This window comes from Apostichopus japonicus, chromosome 9, assembly GCF_037975245.1.
Source record: "Apostichopus japonicus isolate 1M-3 chromosome 9, ASM3797524v1, whole genome shotgun sequence".
NCBI classification, from domain to species: domain Eukaryota; kingdom Metazoa; phylum Echinodermata; class Holothuroidea; order Aspidochirotida; family Stichopodidae; genus Apostichopus; species Apostichopus japonicus.
This window is the reverse complement of record NC_092569.1, coordinates 35,766,993-35,791,364: the sequence shown is the minus strand read 5'-3', so window position 1 is coordinate 35,791,364 and position 24,372 is coordinate 35,766,993. Positions and strand designations below refer to the sequence as shown.

General features: G+C 34.8%; 2 protein-coding genes across 7 annotated transcripts in view; one reads left to right on the top strand and one right to left on the bottom strand.

Moving 5' to 3' along the window:
* LOC139973681 (fibrinogen-like protein 1) overlaps nucleotides 1-24,372 on the bottom strand; it is a 122,132-nt gene extending 97,760 nt beyond the window's left edge. Inside the window, exons 1-3 of one of the 5 annotated variants that reach the window (XR_011795286.1) lie at nucleotides 23,973-24,266; nucleotides 2,278-2,422; nucleotides 678-1,220 (exon numbers count right to left, since the gene is read on the bottom strand). Coding sequence is in view for 1 of the 5 variants with exons in the window: in XM_071980511.1 (XP_071836612.1) it covers nucleotides 23,973-24,036 (64 nt within the window). In the remaining 4 variants the exon portion in view is untranslated. Of the gene's footprint in view, nucleotides 1-677; nucleotides 1,221-2,277; nucleotides 2,423-23,972 lie in introns of all 5 variants that reach the window. The other 4 variants (XR_011795287.1, XR_011795285.1, XR_011795283.1 and 1 more) reach the window with 4 other exon arrangements.
* LOC139973684 (uncharacterized) lies at nucleotides 13,089-18,724 on the top strand. Of its 2 annotated transcripts, XM_071980520.1 has the most exons (6): nucleotides 13,089-13,488; nucleotides 14,360-14,571; nucleotides 15,009-15,218; nucleotides 15,797-16,105; nucleotides 16,315-16,576; nucleotides 17,870-18,724. In XM_071980520.1, exons 1-6 carry the CDS (start codon nucleotides 13,371-13,373, stop codon nucleotides 18,199-18,201), a joined length of 1,443 nt encoding a protein of 480 aa, XP_071836621.1. In that variant the 5' UTR covers nucleotides 13,089-13,370; the 3' UTR covers nucleotides 18,202-18,724. The 2 variants fall into 2 exon arrangements, with proteins under 2 accessions (XP_071836621.1, XP_071836619.1); XM_071980518.1 differs by lacking the exon at nucleotides 13,089-13,488 and having other exon boundaries at nucleotides 13,814-14,571.

Here is a 24,372-nt window from a genome sequence, read left to right as displayed (position 1 = left end):
CACTCAGATGATGTTAAGAGAATTTTCCACACATGAATCTTACATTGAAAAATTTGCAGGAATCTAACCAAGTACTCATCAAAGGAGATTGTTTTTAACAGTTACTGTAAACTGTGACCTACGGATATGACAGATTGATATGAAAGATAGGGCAGTAGATTATCTTGTAAATGAGCATTGTCGTTTGTTTGATTGTATCTAGTGTTTGCAAATTTAAAACTGCATTTTACCAATTGTTATATTTCTTTCTCATTAATGGGGAATATATACTCCTATTTAAATATACTGCATCAGTTGTTGCCACTTGATCATTTGCTAGTGTGTGAGCTAAACAGCTTACTAATATGAACATAATAATACAAACATTCAAATTGCCAGATATTTAATATGTTGCTATGAAGAAAATGGCAGTGAAATATATACAGTAACTTTATTACTTTCAAGGAAATTTGCTCAATTTTATTATCCTAACATGATTTGACGCTATCCTTGAGTCCATTATCAGATGATGATGGAAGTTTCTCCTTCCCTTTCCTTGATGAAGTTAAACCCTTACATTTTAACAAACTGCCACTGAGTGTCCATTTGAAAGTCTCAAACATACAACTGCATTGATTAAAACAGAGACTTTAAAACTGTGGTTGCAGGAACTTGAGTTAACTTCAAGATTCACTCACCAGGTTCATCTTTCTCACAGTCTGCAATCAGTGCATATTATTGATGAAAATAACAGTGAAAACGTAAATTACTCTCAGGAATATCAGCTCAATCCAAACATGATTTGATGCTATCCTTGAGTCCATTATTCAAATGATGAGGCAAGTTTCCCTTCCACTCTTCATGATGCAGGTAAAACCTTATATCTGAACCAACTGCCACTGAGTGTCCATTTGAAAGTCTCTAACACACAAGTGCATTGATTAAACCAAAGACTTTATTGCTGTGGTTGCAGGAACTGGATTCAGTCTAAGAGTCACCCACTAGGTTCATCTTTCTCACCGTCTGTTAACTGTTGCTTACTATGTGATAGGGAAGCATATGAGTGGTCAATGAGCACCATTTGCGATTTCAAGTGAACCTTAGCAAGGACCTTGCTTCTTTCCTTCGGGGCTATTCGCCTTTTGGGGGTAGGCCTGTGCAGGAAAATTTTTGGTTCAGCCCCTTTCCTCAATTTCTTCCTTCCGGTAGCTTGATCTAAATTGATCTTCTTCAAAGTGAGCCTAGAAACCAAAAGCAAATGATGCCCATTGTTTGGCATTAGTTCATATAGGGGGTTGAAGTTTTAAAGTGGATACATACTTGCTTAAGATGGTGGAGGCCAGTTAGGAATTTTTCTTCAGAGCATATGTCACCTTTGATTTGTAAACAAAGTGCTGGTATTTTCAGAGAGTTGTAACATAACTCTCTACAGATAATTTTGAAAAAGTTCTTTTAACTTCAATCGTCAATGTGGGTGTCAATTAGGGGAATGGGGAGTTACTGACACTAATGCAATGAGTTTCTGGGATAAGTGCATTAACAATGTTTTAAGGTATATTATACTGCAACCCCCAACACCCCTCCCCATCCCTCACCACTAAATTCGCATTTCATTGGAATGCAAAGAAAGCTTTACTTTTTAATCAAATACCAGTTAACACTTTTTCGAAAGGGATCAAGTCTTGATTCACAACAATCAAACGAAACTGTGCATTGCCCAGTCCAGGCCTACGCAATATTTGAACATGGTGAACATGTCTTTATCAACATGTGATGATATGGCTCTCAAGATAATTCAGTGACCAGGGCTAGAGTCTAGGGTAGTATTTGCAATAAGCATAACTTAGGCTAGGCTACCAGTGCTTTAAATAGCCTCGTCCTAGTGATCCCTTTAAATTTAGCCTAGGCCCCTGCTATTTTGATAAATGACAGTTGACTGCATCCAAAATTGACATTAAACCAAGGCTTTACTTTTGAAGAAGAAAAAAATTAGGTCGAACTCACGTTAGCCTAAGTAGGCTATCACTAGAAGAAACATAGCTGTACCATTAATTGATCACCTTATGCTCGTTTGTAATTATTGTAGAGAACAACGTTTGAAACGTTTGTCGATATTTTCCAATTATTATTTTTTTTAATTCAACAAGTAAACTTTTTTTTTGTTAAACATGGTTTTTCAATCTGCGAAACGGCACAGGTAGAACGTTGAATTCAATCACTTATCCAGCTCCGTCTTCAAACAAATTCACTCGGCGTGTTTGCTGGCTTACTATGATCTTCTAAGATTGAAAGAAATACCTTCTTTTACTCAGATGGAAACGGTCAGAGATCCAGACGTTATTTCTGTTTTAATTGATTTATGTCCTCCTTCTCACTCAGTTGGAGTGATTCCTTCTACCCTTTGCTTCTCACGCTCCAGGGCATCTTCTTTCGTTGCTGACGACTGGTTTACGATAAAAAGGAAATATTTATGATACGATCTATGATAACGATCTGGAAGATGACTAACATTAAGATGTATTATAAATGATGTGGACTGTGTAACCTATAAGACTATCAAACTGCAAATAGTTGTTTGACCTGCCAGTACATTGGGTAAGTACAGTAGATTAAGCATCTTCTTTCTGGCATAAAGCTTTCAGCCACCCCCATTCATAAATTATAATCACTGTAGCTTCTAGTTCACTAACTTCTTGAATAAAATGATGCAACATTTACTCAAAGCATTTGCAGGAGTTTGTAGATGGGGAACTTACGGAGGAGATTTGTTTAGTTAGTTATAACAATATGTTATTACCAAAATAATATACTCCAAGTCAAAGGTCAATAAAACACAGATTGAAATGTAAATGTGGAGTACTTGAATTGCATTGTAATGGCAGTATGCCATGTATATATTCTGTAGAAATTTAATTCAAATTTTAGGTGGACGTCCGTACTAGGGAGAGATCTTAAGACAGGGGTGGGGCTTAAGGGGAGGAGCGTCCCCTCACCTTTGAGAGAATTTTGTCTCGGTAAGGGTGTTTAGAAGCAAAGATGCTATCATTTTCATTATATATTAAATACATTTGCTTTCGGGTGTTATAACATTTGTTAACCATTTGCTAGAAACTTTCGAGGGGAAGATGGGGGGGGGGGGGGGTTGGCCAAGTTCGTATTCCTATGGTCCCTGTGGATAAGGCCTTGTAAATATTGAATACATAAAACATTTAAAACATATAATAGGACATGAAGGCGGGGATTGGCATTTATCTCCTTTCTCAGTGACCTTTTATTAAAGACGAAAATCCATTGTAGTTCGACTCACGGAACTTTTTCTAGAAGTATCAATTACTGACTCAAAGTTAACCTGTTAAGAGAAACCTCTTTATATGCTTATAAGGCATATCGCTAAAGAGAGAATCCTTCTTAGAAGCACTTAACACAGTGCTGTAACATAAAGTATCCTATCCAGTATCGTATATGATAGCTATTTTAATTTGGTTAATTTTCTTTGCCGTCCCAGTTTTCGTCCATGAAATGTTTTGTGTGTGTGGCAGGGACAGCTTTTCCTCTACCTCTTGCTATGCCACTGTCAGCTGAATAATAGAATGGCGTAAGCATGCTGGTACTAATATATTTATTCATGTAAAATCATTACTGGCAGTGTCTCCGTTGGCTGAAACTGCTGGTAGCCAACCCCCGGGCCCCCTGAGAAATGGGTGTCACTGTAAATTTAAGCACTTATGCCTACACCTATATAAAATAGCTCTACGCATCCAAATAAACTCTAGCTACGTCTCTGCTAGTTAACAGATATAAATTTCATTTAAAATGTTTACCTTTTCATAGGTCAAAACAAGCTCCTTTAAATGAAAAAGAGTTTCTTTATAATTTACAGTCATTATTGTTGTAATTCTTACAGTTAATAAACAAATTAGTCAAGGTTCAGTGAAACAGCTGACATGTTTATTCAATCAGATGTGAGGATACTTGATTCCGCAAACAGGTTGTGACGTAGGCATCATAAACAAGGAAGTATTGTTCATATAGCATACCACTGACAAACTTCGAATGTTCAAAACTGTATTAATAAGATATTAATACATACATATTAATAGTGTAGCATAGATCATACCGTACATTTCACGGCATATAAGATGTTTTGTACTAGTTCATGTATGTAATATAGTGCTAATTAAAAGTATCGCTTCCTGTCCTTTCGATGGTGCTTTAATTTTGCCTTCCAACCAAAAGCGAAGTAACTTAGCTAAAATAATCACTCATAAATGTTTCTTAAAAATATCGATAATAGCAGCTTAAGCAGAACAAGTAAATCAACATTCCTGTTAATTTCATCAGCTTAGTAGCATTGACGTCTTTTGACACACAACTACAGAACCTTTAACATGAACCACACTAAATGTATTATAGATTAAAAGTGATCATCGTAATTGATATTCGTTTTAAAAACCAAATACATTTACATGTATTGAATTACAATAGCGTTGCTGTCATTGGAAGTAGTAGCACGATAGTCAATAAGTATACAGTTGGTTTTATGCTGTAGTGATCGGAACAAGGACAATTCAACATTATGCAACTGAAGCTTACTGTAGTATTGACTGAAATTCAAGATATAAATAGCTGTACAAAAAAAATAAGTTGGATTGCGCATGTCGAATAGTCTTCTTTACACACAAGCCAATAATACTAAAGATGTGCAGCACATTTGTATAAGCTGTTCACCAAATCATATTTTAAATAAAATGATGACATCAATGGACATCCATACTACTACGGTCACTTCAATAAGGTGTTGGACACCCCCCTGAATAGATACCCTGTGTCATTTGCCATCTTGCACTTCATCGAATATATTTTCGCATGTCATTTATACAAACTCGAAATCATGGAGAAGTGTTTCAACGTTTTTTTGACTGTTTTGACGATTTGGAGCTCGTTTGCAACAGAAATGGTAAGTGTTTCTTTTATTCAATATACTTTATATATTACTCTATTGAATATCTTCTGTTTCGAAATTAAAATAAGTTGCGTCAATGTGTTACTGAGCTTACTCAGTTGATATTGAATTATGTGACAAAGTGAAGTGTCTTCGAAGAATGAGGAATGATTCGATAAAAAATCCTGAGAAATTTCAGTTAGAAGACTATCAATTTAAAATATTCAGAAATTTTAACTTCGAGAAAGGACAGCAGTGTTTCAAAAAATAGCAAAACGTCTTTAATTTAACCACATATATTGGAATAAAAACAAAAGATTACCTCTAATCGGTTCTTCTTTGATTAAATACAGTATTCTTAAAAATTTGTCCACATATAAAATCCTTAGAAGAAAAGCTAATTCATACATCTCAAACGTGTTTTCGTTACACACCAATTTTTAAAAGTCAATTAAGTTTCGTGACATGGCCAGGAAAAAGTAATCTCTTTTCAAATTGATGAGCATATCGCTCCCCACATATATTTTACAGCACGTCAGTTTACAAGGTTTCCCTCCAATAGCCAACCCCACCTTTCACAGATACATACCAACACGTTACAGCACCCAATTCATATTATGAATTAGTGAGCTAAAATACACTTGTAGATAATTCTAGTTCATAAGTTTATACTCCATAATTTGGGCTACGAGTACGATAACTAAAATCAGAAATTCATTTCAGCGATAACTGAAAATTAAACTTTAATTTTTTTTTATTGTTAGATTCATGAGTTAAATTTTCTCCTTGTTAAAAATCCAATCATGAGATTCCCTCTTTATACAGAGCGATATTCGGTACTTTGTGTATCGTTAAATGTTTTCAATCATTTGTATTCATTTGTTATAATGCCTTGTTTATATTTTTTGATATAAATTACATACGAATAATTTGACTTTTTCATCTTCATAAAGGCAACTTCCTTTTTCAGCTCTGTTATTTTCATATGATTTCCGAACAGACATTTTACATTTTATTTCTCGTCTTTATCCTTATATATACATTAAAGCAACATCTGCGTTAACGAATCAAAACCAAAATATTTCTATATGATAATCCAGTCACAAAGATGCTTAATTAACTTCCATTTCAAATAGTGAACAGTTGGGTTAATACAGTGAATAAAACTATCCTGACAAGGTACATCCTTTAAATTAGATATCTATTACTTGAAAGGGTGGTTCAGGTTTAATCAAATATGAAAAAAATACTCATTTTTTAAGTTTGATTATATTGTTGCAAACAATCATCAAAACGTGACCTTTTCAGATTTAAATTTCTAAAGAGCACCTAAATATTTTCTTCTTTCACATGTTCATAGAGATATCTTTAAAAGATATTGTTATATGTGTGCCAAAGTTTAAACAAACAGTCTGCAACAAAAAATAAAGGTACTTTGAAATGTATTTTGAAAATATAATATTAAGATCACGATTCTTGTACATGTACATGTTGAAGGACACAAAGTTGAATAACAATAAATCCAACTGGTGTACACGTCAATCTAATTTAAAACTAATCCATGGAAACTAAAAAAAGTGAAATGTACAAAAGTAATGCTGAAAATAAAACATTTAAGTTACACGGATTTATTTCAGAACGAATAATCAAAGATAAAGGACTAGAAGAAAATAACAAATGCTATTTTGCAGGCACTGAAAAGAATGGTATGATATACGCGATCATGAAAATTTCTCCGGCGATTTTAGTGGCTAGCTTCCATTTTTTGCTCTTTTTTCGTGTTTTCATTTCCTTCAGTTAGGCTATATATTGTAAGATATTCCTAGGGAATTTAATCCCAACACTCAGTTGTTTAAATATGATGGATATTAGAGCAGAATAAATGTAAGACATGTTCATTAATTTTATTTAAAATGATAAAGTTTGTAAAGAAAAATCTCAGTCACAAGCCTTTTAAAGCGACAGTTAAATAATATTGATTTCCCGAATTATTTTTTCGAGAAGTAATATAACTTGACTAAAGGTAAATCCTTGATACCGACTCAGAGTTTAATGTCGTTTTACAATGCCAAGATAATACGTTAATTGAAAGGAAGAAATACGATTTTGATTGTGAATGGGGAACTTAATTGAGATATTTTTTATATATCGTTAGCTAACTAAAACAGCAACAGAAAATGTGCACATCCCTAAATATGCTCATATGGCATTTAACTAATTAATTTAAGAAGCAATAAAATAACTTTTCGTTTAAGTTACTTTTATGAACATTGCACACTGTTTTAACTTCTGTTTTGATTCTTGTGAGTTAAAATGAAACACCTATAAAGAATCGTATTGTTTGTCGAATGTGTGCGACTTGTTTAACTGAGTATTTCTAATTTAAGTGTCGCTTTATTATAATAAAATGTGCAACGACGTTTACGTCTAGAAAGCATTAGCAATTTAGTTAAATAATTACAACTGATAGTATGTAAGAGCTTGTTCTCAAATGATGTTATTACACGATCCTTAATTTAATAAACTAGAAGATTAAGTGGATTGGAAGTCTCTTTTCAATGGAATAGACGTTATAAAATCATACTCAAAAAAAGAGTAGTAAGATGTTTCATTAGTATTTGTGTACTCAAAGTAAGACAAAAACAACTTTTCAACCTGGAAATAAACTACTACGAGAAAGAAAGACATTCATGATCCTTTAAGTTATCTGTTAATTCTCTAATCACTAATATTGTAGTTTACTTTTATTTCCACACCAGTTGTTGATCATGTAAACTTCCTTGTAACGTTTAATAGTCTCAATTTGAATTCAACAATTCTTCTCTGCCCTCAATGACTCCCTCCTATACCCGACTCACACCCTCCCTTCGTGATGTGGCTATTTGGTGTAGTATATAACTTAACATTTCTTATATCGTTTACATGTAATATGTAATATAATTCAGTATACAAAGGAAACTCTCCCTTTACTTTAACAACATCGATTATAGACTTTAACAAATTAAACAACATAAAATACATAACACTTTATTTAAAGGTCTCTTTTCTAACACGTTGCAAAATCTAGAAAGTATTATCATAACATTTATTACTACTCCATGTATGGTAATAATTCTCTTTATATGAAGAATATCTAATTAAATTCCTTCATATCATATAATTTGTGGCTTTCGTTCGAACGAGCATTATATTCAAGGGAACAAACGGTATGTGATACTCAGCATTTGATTAAAATAAACACAATTGTTCATACAGATGCAACAATAACGTCGCACAACGTCTGTGCTTCCTGAATAACATTATCGACGACAACAAAAAACCTTGGATATATCCCAAACAAATCGCCTTGACCGCTTCAATATCTTTGTTGAGATGGTACTATACTGTGTACTTTACTTTGTTGGCAACAGCAAAGTATAAAATGTAGATTTTAATTTCTTATGACTTGAGGTAAGTGTGATACCATTTTCTGTACCCAAGGACCATATTCTTCTAGAAGGATAAAAACCCGTGCCAAAAAGTAACTCTTGACATGTTAGACGTGTTAAAACTATTGATAATATCGCCCATGTGCAAGCAATGTTTTGAAGCATTTTCACAAATTTGATGAAGACAAAAAAGAAAAAGAAAAGAGAACTGCTAAAATTGCAGGAATGACCTTAAGCTTTTTTCCTAGTTTATGCAGAGAATTGTCTATATCACTACTGGAAATGCTATACAATGTGTTTTTGTCTTGACAGAAAACATCGTCATTTCATAAACTTTGAACTGTCATATGCAAGGTTGTTCTAACATGTTTATATCAAAATTATTCGGAATTAGCAAACAAGAAAGAAATGTATTTGTTTTGGCTGCTTCCGATCCTTCATACTTTTACACATTTAAAGCCGAGTATTTATTTATTTTTATCCCCTATGGCAGAGCAATTTCACATAATGGAATTTTGGGCATGAATGACTTGGTCTGAAATATTAAATTCCTCGTTTCTTCCTTAACTTCCTCTTTTTCTCTCTCCTTTCTGTTGCAATTTTCATCACTATCATGATCATCATATTATAAAAGATACAAGTTTAATGCTAAACGTCTATTCTTCTTACTGTACTACGTAGATTTGTCGAGGTAGCGTTAATAAGCGTGTCTCACATTCGCTGTGCAATAACGTACTTCTACCATTTTGCATTGTAGATATAAGTTTGAATGGCTGTGAACCAAAAATATACAGGAAGAATATTTTTGTTGTCATGTGAGGGTTCGAGGGCTTCTGTAAAGATATCAGTTATAGTGATGTGGGCCACTACATATGCAATGATCATGTTATTTGTTTTGCCAATATTTAAGTATTTATGACCAGCATGCGTTTTAATGTGAGTAGCAAAATGTCTTCCATCTTAATTTTCCATCTTAAATTTCCACCCGTGGGAGACTCGATCAAGTTCAATCTAGTTCGATCTTATTCTCTGTAAAAGGACTTTAGATTTCCAATTTGACCTTTTTCACAGTTTGTGTGTGTAAATACGTGTGAATATAACCTATATTGTTGGAGCCAATTCCGATTTCTGCTCTTAATCGTTTTTTCTGTGCTTCGTCGATTGTAAGAAGTTTAAGGTCGTTATATTATGGTATGTGAACAATTTTCGTGAGCAATTTTGGGTCAGCACAGTTCAAACGTGATATCCACAACATTTAGCAGGTTTATCAGAGGAATATATATTTTTTTTACGTTTTCGTTCTATCATTTGTATGAACATAAACTACGAAGTGCAATGCTGTTGGTTCTTTGTCTTGCAATGGAGCATAGTTTATTCCTAGCAATAAGTACAACGATCTATTGTACATAGTAAGCTCGTGACAGTGTTTTCACTTTGAAGAAATTCAACTTTCCATCATTATAAAGAACTATGTATGCTATAAGAAGGAGCATAAGGCAAGAAAAATAAGGGATAGGAGGAAAGGAATTGACATCGTTATCCTGCCTATGACATATCTTTCAAACAAAAAAATGGATAAACTGATCTTTAGTGCCAATTAAAACTAATGTTGCGCCGATAATCGTTTCTGATATCGGAATCAGCCGATATTTGCAATATCGGCTGCATATTTGTATCGGTAGAATTTAGCCTCATTGCCAATAACGGCAAACCGATATTGATCATTTGCTTCGTCTTTCCCCACAACAAAGCCACTTCATGTTTATTGCTGTGATTTATGAAACTTTTCTAGCTGGTCAAACTAGCATAGCGCAAGTTTTGAAAATATTTACCGCTCTAATGATATAATAATCTGTAAGCATACCAGTCAGGCTACCTAACGCTACGTATTTAGCAGTCTTTGAAGCGCTTTAAAGTAAATTTTACAAGTCTATGTGACTTTATGTATATAAATACAGTAGTAGCTTATCACACTAACTTGCACAGTGCATCTGAGTCCTCAGCTGAGAATAACATTTATAACACCTGGACATCCCCCTACTGGATCATTCCAAAAATTGTGTATCTTTTTAAGAAGCTGCCAGGAGTATCATGGATGCATTTTGTTAGAACATAACTGTTGAAAAGATTGTATTTTGAGAATCAAGTTTGTGTACCACAATTTGTTTTCGGTTGGATAACGATTAATGCTAATTTTGGCTAAGCTTAGTTGTCAGTATAGCCGTCCAATGGTAGAATATACTTTTTACGGAAGTTAAAAAAAAAATAAAGAAACTATTGTGGTTTTGGTTCTGTTAATCACTAAGAGTAGTGAAAGTTCTTAGCTAGGATACGCTTATGTCTTTTCTTCATGAAGTCAGTTTTATTCATAACTCGATGTCATATTTTGCTAAGAAATTCGTGGCTCTATGTGACGACATTTTGTGTAAGACTTGCAGCTTAAATTTTTAGCGTAGTGGGTCAAACAGAGTAACGAATCGTTCAACAGAAGTAACAGGAAGAATGGACTTGTGTTTTTCCAAGAACAAAATGCTAGCAAACGGTTGCCATCTTGATGGGGACTATGATCATTCAGTTAAAAAGAGGTTAGGGCTAATGTTATAGAATAGGCACAAAGGAATTGTCAAGTGGTTACTGTTTATGAGTTGTGCAATATAATATTTTACGATAGGCGATTATATTTCTGATACTTTATGTATTAAAGTATGACTTAAAGTGCGATTTGACATTCATTATGTCTGTTTAGAAATTGTAGGTTTCGGTATGGGGCCGATATTGAGATTGAAATATCGGATATCGGCCAGGACCGATATTGGCAATATCGGCACAACACTAGAAATATGATTTCAAATAAAAGCTTAGCTGAGCTTCTGCAGCGCTGCTACAATTGTTTAGTTAGTAATATATACACATCTACGGATATGAACTTACCTTACAAGTAAAATGACACTTTTCAAAAGAATGTTTTAATGTCAAAATATAACTTGAACAAAGAAGATATGTCTGCATTAAGCAATTGCAACACAGCTGTTTAGGGAAGCAGCCAGCTATTGCCTTTGTTCTTCACGTACGTATCATGTGCCAGAGTGGCTGTGAAACCGGAAAAATGCCAGTACTATAATGTTTCCTTGAAGAAAGTTGTACTCTCTAAGTGATCATTGACCTGTGCATTCTATATGAAATATAGACAAAAGAAAAACTCCATTGAAAGTGGTGATCCAGAGAATTAACCAAAGTAAAAATCGACTTTACTCTTAAACTAACATATTTTGGACCAGTTTGCGAAAAGTTCTTTCCCTCAAACTGGTTTGATTAACATTAGATTTAATCTGTCCTACTTTCCGTTGACTGCAATACTGTGTATGTCTTGTAATGTATTCAGTCAATATATTTTATTACACAGATAATCGTCAGTGCCGAGGGAAGATCTTCAGGTAGGTGTATTATTTATATCATATGATTTATCTTATAATAAGAAGTAACCTCTGTAAGTTATATCACTTATGTATTGTAAACGTTAACACCTCAGTTGGGCAACTTGAGTGGCTGGAAATGTTAGCTTTGTAATGGTCGCTCTTGACGTTTTGTTTTTCAATCGTGTTACTATTTCCGAATATCTATTTCGAGGTTGATTTCCACTGAGTAGTATACTATCGATCTTTTTTATCCTACGTCCCACATCGATATTTTCTCAGGTACATTAAACAAAAGGGATTTGCCTGTTTTCGTAAGTCTTTTGATTTCACTTGGATATGATGGATAACTACGGAAGCTTGGTTAAAAAGAAATTCAAGTTACTTGGTCTTTGAATTTCCATTGCAGGCTGAAAACTAATCACATATAATGCTTCAAAACAGTTACATCTGAGAATTCAATAACGATTACCTCATTAGATGTTAGTCGTGATATCTTCGACTATATGGTAGTTGAGTAGTAGTTGATATTTAAACTGATGTATTGCCTTAATTCGCTTAGTAACAAAACCAGTTCTCTTACAATTAACTAAAAGTCTTATAGTAAAAATAATAATATTAATAACATTCGGTTCATGTAGCGCTTTTAAACAGCGATAGGTTTCAAAGAGCTTTACAGACGTTATATTACCCCTGTTCAATGATATCCTGGCCCAGAGACAATCCATCCAGACAGCTGCAGCTATATATTGCGCCTTATGACAAGTTACCTCACATGTACCCATTTAACCCCTGGGTGGAGAGAAGAAATTGAGATAAAGCATCTTAGGCGATTTTGTCGTTAGCTAAAATGATTTTTCAGTCACAATAAAATGTTAACTTTGTTTTACTTGCCATCCAGGTTCTTCATACTTTGTTTTTCAACAACCTGCGTATCCGAGAGATTGCAAAGAAGTATCGAATGCATGTTACTCTACCCACAATACATCTGGAGTGTATCTTATTAAACCAGATGGCCATCCGGAACCGTTTGAGGCTTACTGTAATAATGATAATGATACTGGTGGATGGACGGTATGGCTGATTACTTGATGTCTCCTTTTCAACTTTAAATAGTTTTGTACAAATTTACTTCAGATTCTGATTGCAGCAATATATAGCGATGGAATACAAAGTCGTTATTTCAAATAGAATCTCGCTTTTGAATCGAAACGAAAGTTTGAATCAATCATTTTTAATATTGTTGAATTTAAGTACCAGATTGTACTTATGTACAGTGTAGTTCTTCTTCCAAGGGAACTGTAAACGTCTAGCCCACACTACAAACTGATGTTAGAAATATAAGTTAAAATATGTGTATTATAGCTGTTAGCAACAAATCGCATTGCAGTAGGGAACAAATAATAATAATAATTCAATCACGTCCTAGTTAACGCTTAAATTATTTGATATTCCTTGAAGGTATTACAGCGACGAAAATCGGATTCTGTAAATTTTAGTAGAAGTTGGAAAGACTTTAGAAATGGCTTTGGCTTTCTAGGGAGTGACTTTTGGATCGGAAATGAGAAAATTGCCGTCTTAACAAATCAAAAGCGATACCAACTGCGAATGGACTTTGAGAACGTTGCGGGAGAAACTTACTATGTAACATACGATGAGTTTCGTATCTCAGATGAATGGGGGGATTATTATATATCTAGTTTAGGAACATTCGAAAGATCAGATGGTAAGTGTCTTTTAAATTATTATTAAATATAAAGCAGGAAAAAAACATTAAAAAAATCGTGATCATTCATTAAATGTCAAACGTAAACGTGCAGAAAATGAAAGGATTATTCTGAAAACGAAGGAATCTTTTGGAAGTAAATTTGGCATGTCAAATATGTTTTGAAGAAACCGCTACAATATATATAGTTCGAGTATACATATAGTATATCAGCGAGTACAACGGCGCTACAATACATATCATAGCAATTACAATATGATATGATATGAGTGCAAGTACAAGCTTTTAGCGCGAGTTCAAACACTTAATCTTGCATTAGTGTCCATACTAGAATTCCAAAATGCCTCCATTAGCCAAACGGTGTGATTACGCACTCACTACAAGACTGCTTCGTACTCAAACCAACCGTGGCTCTGAACTAGGAGCCGTTCCTAACGTTATTACAACAGAACGTTTACAATTATACCAGGTTCATCTACCAGTTTGATCAGAACAACCAACGAAAAGAAATTTAATGTTGTTATTAATTATCATTGTTGTCAGAAGGCAGTATACTTACACCGAGAGAACTCTGAAACAGAAACCAGCCATGACTACCTGGTTTCAGACTAACTGCACAGCAAATGATGGTGTTTTTTATCTCGTTATCAGAATAAATAGTAGCATTAATTTGACTAAGGAACGGCTACTACCTATTTAAAATGTTGTACATTTATTCGAGCAGCTTCTTAGTGTATGTTTCTTTCCTTCAACCTTCTGACAACTACGTATTTAAGTAATGAAGACCGACTATTCTATGCCACATGTCATATTTGTCGTGACTGTACCAGGTTACTATTATTTTCATTTCTTTTTCTTTCCTGTTCTCTAGAAACAACTCCTGAATGGTGTCCAGCCAATGAGATATTTAGCGATGAGACCTGTGAGAGGACTTGTGACGACCCTGATACTTGCATCTCAGCTACCTCTCGCACAAAATCAGAGCAATGTGTTTGTGTCGGTGATTATCTGAGACAGCAAGAACAATGCATCTACCTAAATCAATGCAACTGCTTCGTTGCTAACAAAGGAGGTGTATTAATGGTCAGTACGGTTCTTTCATTTTAAGTGCTTTGCTCTGAATGACTTTTTTCCATATAATAAGAAGCAAATGTTTTACTTACATTTAGTCAGGAAGTACAAGACTACTCCTACAGATGTCATTCCCTTATAAACCTTACACAAAAATGCATGGATACTACTAACGATAGTCTTACGGTGAGAACCAATTGTAGGCCTAATGTATAGTCGCAATAGGCCGTTTTAATGCAACATTTGACGGCTACCTTTTCATGGCGAACATCGCGGACTCCTACATCGGAATTGGCTTCAAAGACCACATAAAACTTTCATAAAGATTCATACCCTTACCTAGATCATTCAGGGGAAGTTTGCAATGGCCACCCACCTTTGAAATCCTGTACATTTTACTTGGACAACCGCAAATTCATAATTAATTTACCATTTTTTCTTGAAATTAGGAAGGCGATTTTTACGTCAATTCAAGATGTACACGAAAATCAACTTGCCGAAACAACCAGATTATACAAGCGAGTTACCAGTGTAGTGATCACGCAACCTGTGCTGAGAGGAACGATGTCCGTAAATGTTACTGCAATCCAAACTACCAAGGGGAGGGAGAGACGTGCTCCCACAACTGCTTCGTTGCTGACATAGGAAGTGTATTAGGGGTCAGTACGGTTCAGTCAGGAACTTTTATACTGCTTTGATCTTAACCATTTTCCATATATTTAGAAGGAAACCTTTATTATTTATACTTGTCGATAAAAACATTACTTAACAGATAATCGAGTGACGTGCGCGTCGTGGTTGGGGAGGGGCCATTGACCCTTTGTTTTTGTCTCCAATCCAGATAAAACTGTCAGTCGAGGGAAGTATTACGTTTAGTCGGGAATCGCGAGACCACTTCTACGAATGTGCATCCACGTATAAGCCTTACACAAACATCCATAGATACTTTTTTACAGTCTTGCGGTTAGAACTATTTGTATGCATAACGTATAGTCGCGTTGAGCCGTTGAATGCAATATTTGAAGCTAATTTTTGCTATGGCGGATCCTTTCGCCTCCTACTTCGAAGTTGGTTTCAAATACTCCATAAAACTTTAATAAAGGTTTATACGAGATTATTCCGGGGGATTTATCATTTGTCACTTACCGTTGATTTCTGTACATTTCAATGTGACAACCGCATATTCATAATTTATCTATTACTGGTTGTTTTATTTTCGCTGAATGTCTTAAATTAGGAGGGCCACTTTTACATCAATTCAAGATGTACACAAAAATCAACTTGTAGGAACAACCGGCTTGTAATTGAGAGTTACCAATGTAGTAGTCACGCAACTTGTGCTGAGAGGAAGGGTGTCCGTAAATGTTACTGCAATCCAAACTACGAAGGGCACGGAGAGACGTGCACAAGCGTGCTCCCAAAAGATTGCCACGAGCTTTATGTTTCCGGTACACGCAGTGATGGTGTTTTCACCGTTTACCCTGTTGGTTGGCCACTCGGCATTCAGGTTTACTGTGAGATGGAAAGTAACGGAGGAGGATGGACGGTGAGTTTCGCAAACAATTAAGGACTTAAATTCTAAACTTCTTCACATTATACTATACTTTCCACGAAATAATGCACTGCAGATCTCGTTGAGATGAATTTGACAATTTTAGGAAGAAACAAAATCAAGTAGTTTAAGGCTTTGAATGTCATGCTCTTAAGGATTAGTAGATTATAAAGTTGGATTAACAATTTTTCTTCATTTCATAGGTTTTACAGCGACGATCGAATGCCTCCGTTGACTTTTATCGTGGTTGGTCGGACTACAAGGACGGTTTCGGTAATAAGAATCAAGACCACTGGCTAGGTAATAAATATATCCACTCTATGACCAACCAGAAAACGTACCAGCTTCGTATTGATCTAAGGGACTCCGGCTTATCATCGAAATACGCCCTTTATTCGACTTTTAGCATTAATAACGAGACAGACAAGTATCGACTATCAATAGGATCACACAGTGGAAATACAGGTGAGTAGTTGATGTTCTAATCATCGACGCATACATACATCTGGAACGATAATGCCAATTAAGAGACGCGCGAAGACTAAAAACATGCCAACCTTGGAGGATCATGTGACTTTCTCCTGTGTAGCACTTAATTATTATAATATGCATTGAATGTGTACTATACAATGACTAATGTCTTGATCTCATAGCTACCGCATTCCTGGCTAAATGATGTATTTTTTCAATGTTCACAGCAGTTTACAATTCCTAACATTTCTATTTTCTTTCAAACGTTTGATCTGTAGCTGGAACGCACGTAGGTTTTCAGAACTGTACACAATGTGTATAGACATAAGGAGCAGACGATAAGATTCGCTGTTCCTCGGTAACATGGGTCTCCTTGTCGTATTTGCACGTAACACCTAACATGATAGGAGTGAACATCATGTGCAATATATAAAACTTTTACAGTAGATTTTCTAATAGCATCCAGTCTCAATAACATTGAATCTCAACATCGCTATCATCCCAACCTAAACGTATATTCTGAAATTAAATATATGTTGCCCTAGTGCTGTTGTCTACCAAATTTGCAACACTTCAAACTTACAAAGGGGTGATACTATATTTGTAGTACCAGGAAGCATGTCACATGTGCCTTCTCGTTACTGTATAGTAAGACTTGAAGTGGTATGTATGTTCGGTGATTCTCATATATGCAAACGTTGAGGCGCTATGTTAATATAATCATGTTACATATAAAATAACCTAGGGTTTATCATTCATAGAACATTGAAACAGAGGAATCAGAAATGTTGTATTTTGAAATTGTATATTTAACATAATATTATTCAACATTTACAACATTTAACACCGACACAAACAAGAAATTTATAACTAGAGCTTTGAGAGAGTAAGGAAACTCAATTGTGACCTTAAAAATAATAATCAAATAAACAATTGAATAGTAGTTTAAATGCCGATAAAACATAAAAAATAAAGAGCGATATCAGCGACACTAGTACCCCAAACGTAGTATTTGGTTAAAATAGTTTCCCCATCTGTATGTGACTTCTGTTGTGGCACTGTATTTCAAACGAAACAAAAATAAAACAAAGTATAACAACGTCCTTGCAAAGCTAAAATACCTACTTATTTGTCTTAATTATTGAACCCTAAAAGCAAAAAAATAGGCGGACCTGATGTTTTCATTTTGGTAGGACAAAAGCGCACTGCCCTCTAACTGTATCTGATGTTGGTACGTTCAAAGTTTATAAATTGATTGGTTTCTTTACTCTTTCTCGTTTCTTGCAGGTTATGATCGATTGTCTTATAACAACAATATACAATTCAGTACAAAAGACCAGGACAACGACGGATCGAGTAGTTACGACTGTTCGGAGGGACATCGTGGAGCCTGGTGGTACGGATACTCTTATCATTGTTGTTATAGTTTCTGCTTTACTAGTGATTACTATTGCTATTGTTTCCCTGATGACAACTGCTGTCGTATTTGCACAAGTTCAAATCTCAACGGAGACTACGACGGCTCTACTCGAGGAACGCAAATGTTCTGGTATAGTTATAGATTGAAAAGTTATGGATGCAGCCTGCAATACACAGATATGAAAATACGGCCGGTTTAGACAAAACTCTGTATAAATAACACATTGTCCAAAGAGCAGATTCTACTTAGAAAGTAAGAAAATATCTGTACAGATCTTCGAGCATCGGACAGCAGGACGTGCCATAGACAAGTAAGAAGAAAAAATGCAACAAGAATTACAGACAGGGCGATTCGACAATAATTCATTTTTAAAAGAATGCGAAGATATTAATTGATAATGATGTCAAATTATGAATGTTAACCAGATTACTGTTGTTTGAAAATTTGCAAATTGATAATTGTATAAGTCTAAAAAAAGAATACAAAATTAAAGTAAAGTAAACTGACGACTTTTTCCTAATACTTTGCATACCTCGTAGCAAACCCTCACCCCTCACTCCCCCCAAAATATTTTTAGTTGGTTGGAAATTAACAATTTTATAAAAGTGGACATGAAATGATTCTTGGTTTCTAGGACACGAACACTCTCATCATATATACTTACACATTTATATGAAGTCATTATCAGGGTTGCCGTGGAACTACTGACAAAAACATTGGGTGCCACTATATATATATATATATATATATATATATGTATACATATATATATATATGTATATATATATATATATATATATAGTATCTACATTGCATAACTCGAATTTATAATCATTTATTTATAATGGAGCATAAATTGTAATATTATTGTCAGCGTACAGGTTTTCTCCAAATAAGGTTCTGACGTAGAAATATTCCGTCTCTCGTTATTTAAAAAGATAGGAAAGCAATTATGTAGTGTATTTCTACTCAAAGTTCGCTGTTATCCTATATGGAATAGTATATGAAATCTGGTAGATTGAAAAATTGCAGTCAATCAATTTATTGCTAATATACGTGCTGATATAGATACAGTGCGATGTTGAGTGGCGGTGAAAAGGAGGGGCGGGGTAGGGTAGAAAACAAATATGTTTTTTTCTTTTTCAATAAGAGGCACATTTTAAATAAAATATACTTTTGTAAGTTTTCACTGTTCTATTACAAAATGGTAAAGAAGTAAGCCTTCCTTTATTACCACAAACTGGGGCGCACAATTCTCAGTCACGAGAAAAGACACTTTTGTGTTTGCGAAATGGGGAGTAGAGGGAGGAAGGGGGGTAGGGCGGAGGAGGAGGCACGTTGCCCTGTATCCTCTGGTTCAGCCTCCCTTGGTTTGGTTAAACAGGGAAAGAGGATAATTACAACAATCTGGAGTGGATAAGGACTATCTCGTGGTAATAAACTACTCCAATTTACAGAAGGTGTAAAAACGCGTGGAATCGTTTTTCTCTGACAAATTGGTTTTTATTTTCCCGCTACGATGTACTTCTTGGAGCCAGCAGAGTTTAAATGTTACCTAGATTTCGAGTTGGTGGGTTTTATGTTGCATTAAAGTTACCTAGATTTTGATTTGGGGGTGTCTTAAGGCTACAACTGTTTAGAATTATTTTAAAATATAATGAGTTAGATTGTCTGCCTGACCGGCATATCCCTTTCATTAGTGCTAAACGCATACACACACTTACTTATATAGAGATGAGCTTATGCTACACATATATTTAATGGAATGGAAAAATAAGTTGAGTGCCAAAAGAGGAATCGTTAGGTAGAAAGCATTACCGAACTCTACTTCAGATATAATATTACGATATTTTGATCGATGGTCAAAGATTTATGGTAAAATTTTAATGTAAACTATAGTGGCTAAGCACAAAAGTTTGCGTTACATTTAATTGAATATTACTTGGCGAGATCAACCTATTAATGACATTTTAGTCACATTATCTGTTCATAATTACGTGATAATTTATACCCTGTCTTTATTCCTTAGACTAGAAGCTGAAACTTGTTATTGTGATTTCAGAACGACAGTTTTTTTTTTCAAGAGATCCGCTGAAATAGCAAGACACTTTGACCATACATGGTTATGGATCTTCCAAACCCGACCATTTGCATGGTATGTGGGTTGTAATGTTACATTATTTCAGTGTAAATGACCCAGTATGAGTTTACACCAGCCTAAGCTGCTAAATTGACCGATCTGTTGTAAATAAGCATCAGCCCTCTATATATCTGTCAATGTCGGGACTGTATATATACTTACACAATAAAAACCACTGCAGTATGAAGTAAAGGGGAATAGTCGTATGAGAGATAACTGTAATTAAGAAAAACTGAATAGGATATAAACATACACGGACTGTATATATTCACTACTATATCACTCCTACTCACAGCTCCGTAGATACAAAGGTTTAATAATGCCACCAATGCTCACAAGTAGTGTGAATGTGATTAAGAATGCTTTGGACAAGCACTTTAAGCATTGTAATCGGGTCCGAGTGTTTGTGTCTTCAGTTTTTCCCCCTCTCCTATAGGATCCTTGGTGGGGACTTGAGTGTCCATTCTGATCCTTTATTCTACTAAACCTAACCAAAACTCCTTTGTTCCTAAAATATATAGGCACAGACCCCATTTCCTGTGAGGGTTAATTTCCAGGAAGAGCAAGATAGCTGCCTAGCAACCCAGAAGAGAGAAAGTTGTTAATCAACCTTTTTGCTGCCAGAAGACAACATACAAAAGGCGTAATTATCATGAATATTATAGTGTAAGTTCGTAAGCAGTAACCGTATAGTAATATATTGAAAATGCTAAATTAGACAACTTATGAGGGGTGTAAAATAAATCTTTGTCATATTTATCACAGTTATGATTAAACGATTACATTTTTGTACCGCAATGATTAAAAATATGAAATATTTATTATATAAAAAATTTGAAAAAAATATGTTATAATTTGTTCGTCGATTTGAACAATTGGTAGGCAAAATGCCTTCCTAGTGCAAAATAGTATGATCCGACCAAATTTGAACTTTGACATTTGTACCTTGTGTTAGCGCAAAATTTATACATTTCGAATCCGCAAACCACATACGCCAACAGAAGCTTCGCAGAATAATCGCATTTGTAACCGATTTTGCCAACAATTTTAAATTATTACCGCGGCTAAGTTCCCTCCTTTGTGATCTTGCAGTATCTTTATATTATTGACACATACTTGTAACATTATAATTGATTGTAAACGTGCTCTTCATCATAAATATTTGAATTCAACAGAAACTTTATAGGCCTATATAGGCTAGTGACTTAGGACTATAGTATAGGCTAGGCCTAACAAACCGATTCCCTACTAGGTATACTACATGGTACAATTACTAACGTTAGACATAACCTAACGTTATAGTTGCCTAGCTTATAGGGCCTAACCTAGTTATACTCAAGTTAACACCTATATTTAGCCGCATGATTTAAGGAAAGTTATTGTCAACTAGCAAACATACAATAGCAATTTTCAAAATTTACGCAATTGCCTTGATTCTTGTTTCAAACATGAAGTGTCCTATTGGCATAATAACATACTTTGCAAAAGTCATTAGCCTAGTGAAGTGTACAGCATACACTTATATGCTACAAATGTGAGGATGCCCTACACTGAACATTATGAGCATATGATCAAACTATCAACCTAATTTCAAGTGAGGCTTCATTTGTACAGTGTAAGATGGTCAGCTCTTACATCAAGTTTTGTTCTGTACCATAGTTTTACTTGTTTATTAGTGCGCTGTGCAGTGCTCACTGTACAGAGGCTATACATTTGTATGTTGTCTTCTGGCAGCAAAAAGGTTGATTAACAACTTTCTCTCTTCTGGGTTGCTAGGCAGCTATCTTGCTCTTCCTGGAAATTAACCCTTACAGGAAATGGGGTCTGTGCCTATATATTTTAGGAACAAAAGAGTTTTGTGAGGGTACAGGGTATAGGGATTTGGCAATTGGCTATGAGTATCTGAGCAAGGCAGTTTTAAAAGAAGAGAAAGATAGTTCAATGGCTGGATAATTTGTTTAAAACCTTAATTTACATAGTTCAAGTTACTGTACATAGACCTTATTATTTTATGGAAGTTGTGATATTCAACTGCCAGTCTGAGACACTATTTATATAGGATACTATTAACTATAAAGGATATTGTTTTACAATAAAAGATATATTCCAGGACACCATCACTTATAAAGGACATTATTTTATTACAAAGGATATTGACATTATTTTAGTGAAAGGATACCCTGGAACACTATTTCATATAAATTAAAGGATACTTTTTGCTGGGATCGGACATTCATAATACCATTTATTGGGTTCAACTATACTGATGTCGTAGAATATCTGATGTCGTGGAAGGTCTGAGGTCGTGAAATACATGATGTCACCAGCAGGCCAACTCACCAGAACAGACTTTTTAATTTAGTGTATTTCTTTATATTTTGGGTGCGCACCTCACGACTGTAAGTTGTTTCATTTAATTTTTTGACTGGGCCCAGATCAGCTGTACATTGTTTGTTATTCATAATTATAATTTCTTATGATCCAATCCAGTTGACTTCTTCATTTTTATATGTATCTTGCTCTGTGTTAGGTCATCACACCAAACCCAGAGTTCTCTGATCAAGAACAAACATTTATTTTCAGTGGCTAACACCCTTAATACTTACAGTATAGATTTACTGTTAAAAAATGAACACTTCTTATAGTGTGGTGTTATATAAGTGTAGATAACACCAGTTGAGAATACCAGTTCAAACTATTTAAAAATATAAGAAGTAAAAAAAAATAGTTCACCCAGTTTAACCCAGCAAAACATAGTTGACCCAGTTGAATCCCAGTAAAACATAGTTGACCCAGTAAAACATAGTTGACCCAGTAAAACATAGTTGTTCCAGTAAAACATAGTTTGACCCAGTAAAGCATAGTTGAACCAGTTGGACCCAGTAAAACATAGTTGAACCAGTTGAACCCAGTAAAACATAGTTGATCCAGTTGGACCCAGTAAAATATAGTTGAACCAGTTGGACCCAGTAAAACATAGTTGAACCAGTTGGACCCTGTAAAACATAGTTGAACCAGTTGGGAACCCCAGTTCACTCAGTTCAACCTAGTCCAAATTTGGGCCAATTTCCGTATAGAAAATTCCAATTTAACCTAGTTCAAAAGTTCAACTGGAATTTCGACAAGGATGGTGATGTATTATATATTGTGGTGATGTGGTGTTGTGGTGATGTATTATATATTTGATTTGAATATGTGACTTCGCTCTCACTTTAATACTAACACGAAAAGTGTCTGGACGAAGTATGTAATAGCTTCAGGTAATAAATCCCTGATTAAACTTCATTTGGTAGAACAAAGCTTTTGACGTCTAGATTTAACGAAACAGCTACATATACTATACTGACCAAGATGCATTTATTGAAGCGGTTAATAGTACAATTATCCAGAACAATTGTGAATAACTCTAACTCTACTTAAAATAAGGTGATGAACTCCTGCTGAAAACAGCTTAGCTTCGTCATGGAAACTAAAGTACTGAAATCTTAATCGCCATCTCTTTTTTTATAAAGTAATGCCTAAACTGTACGTAACCTGTCTTTTTAATTCTACATGAAGTTACGAATTATGAAGAGTACGGGATTTGTCTGAAATGGGGGCATCTGAAAAAAAAAATCATTGATCAACACAACAGTAACAATTAGGATAGGTCGCTGTGACCACCTAAGACCGCCCATCCCTAACTACTAATATTTCATTGAGGAAGAGCAGAAACCCAGGGTCAGTTTGGATACTAATATCACATACGGAAATTATTTAAATTACACGTTGTGACAGATGGACCGTAATCCGGAGGTTTAGATATGCGAATCTGTTATAAGGGCACTTACCTTGAGTCGGGATAGCAGTCAGTCCCAATATATTCGCCGTTTTCCGGCCTCCATAATTTTCCATTATAAAAACTCCTGGTGCAGCACGCGTAGACAGTAGTTAAAACAACAACATTATCCATGAACTTGTTATCCCGTGTAGAATATAAGGTACCGTGCGTATTCGATATAGAAATATACACACTAATCATATGTATTTACTGAAGGCACGTGCATACGTCCTATGACTATAGCTTGTTGGAGGCTAATACTAAATCCGTAATATAATACTACCATGGATGTCTACGCTAACGTGTCCCTGAAGTCACAATTAGAACACAGTTCTTGACATTTTGTAAGTGAGCATGTCAACAACTTCCCGTGAACCGGATGACTATAGAAGAGTTTGCAGTATCTAAGG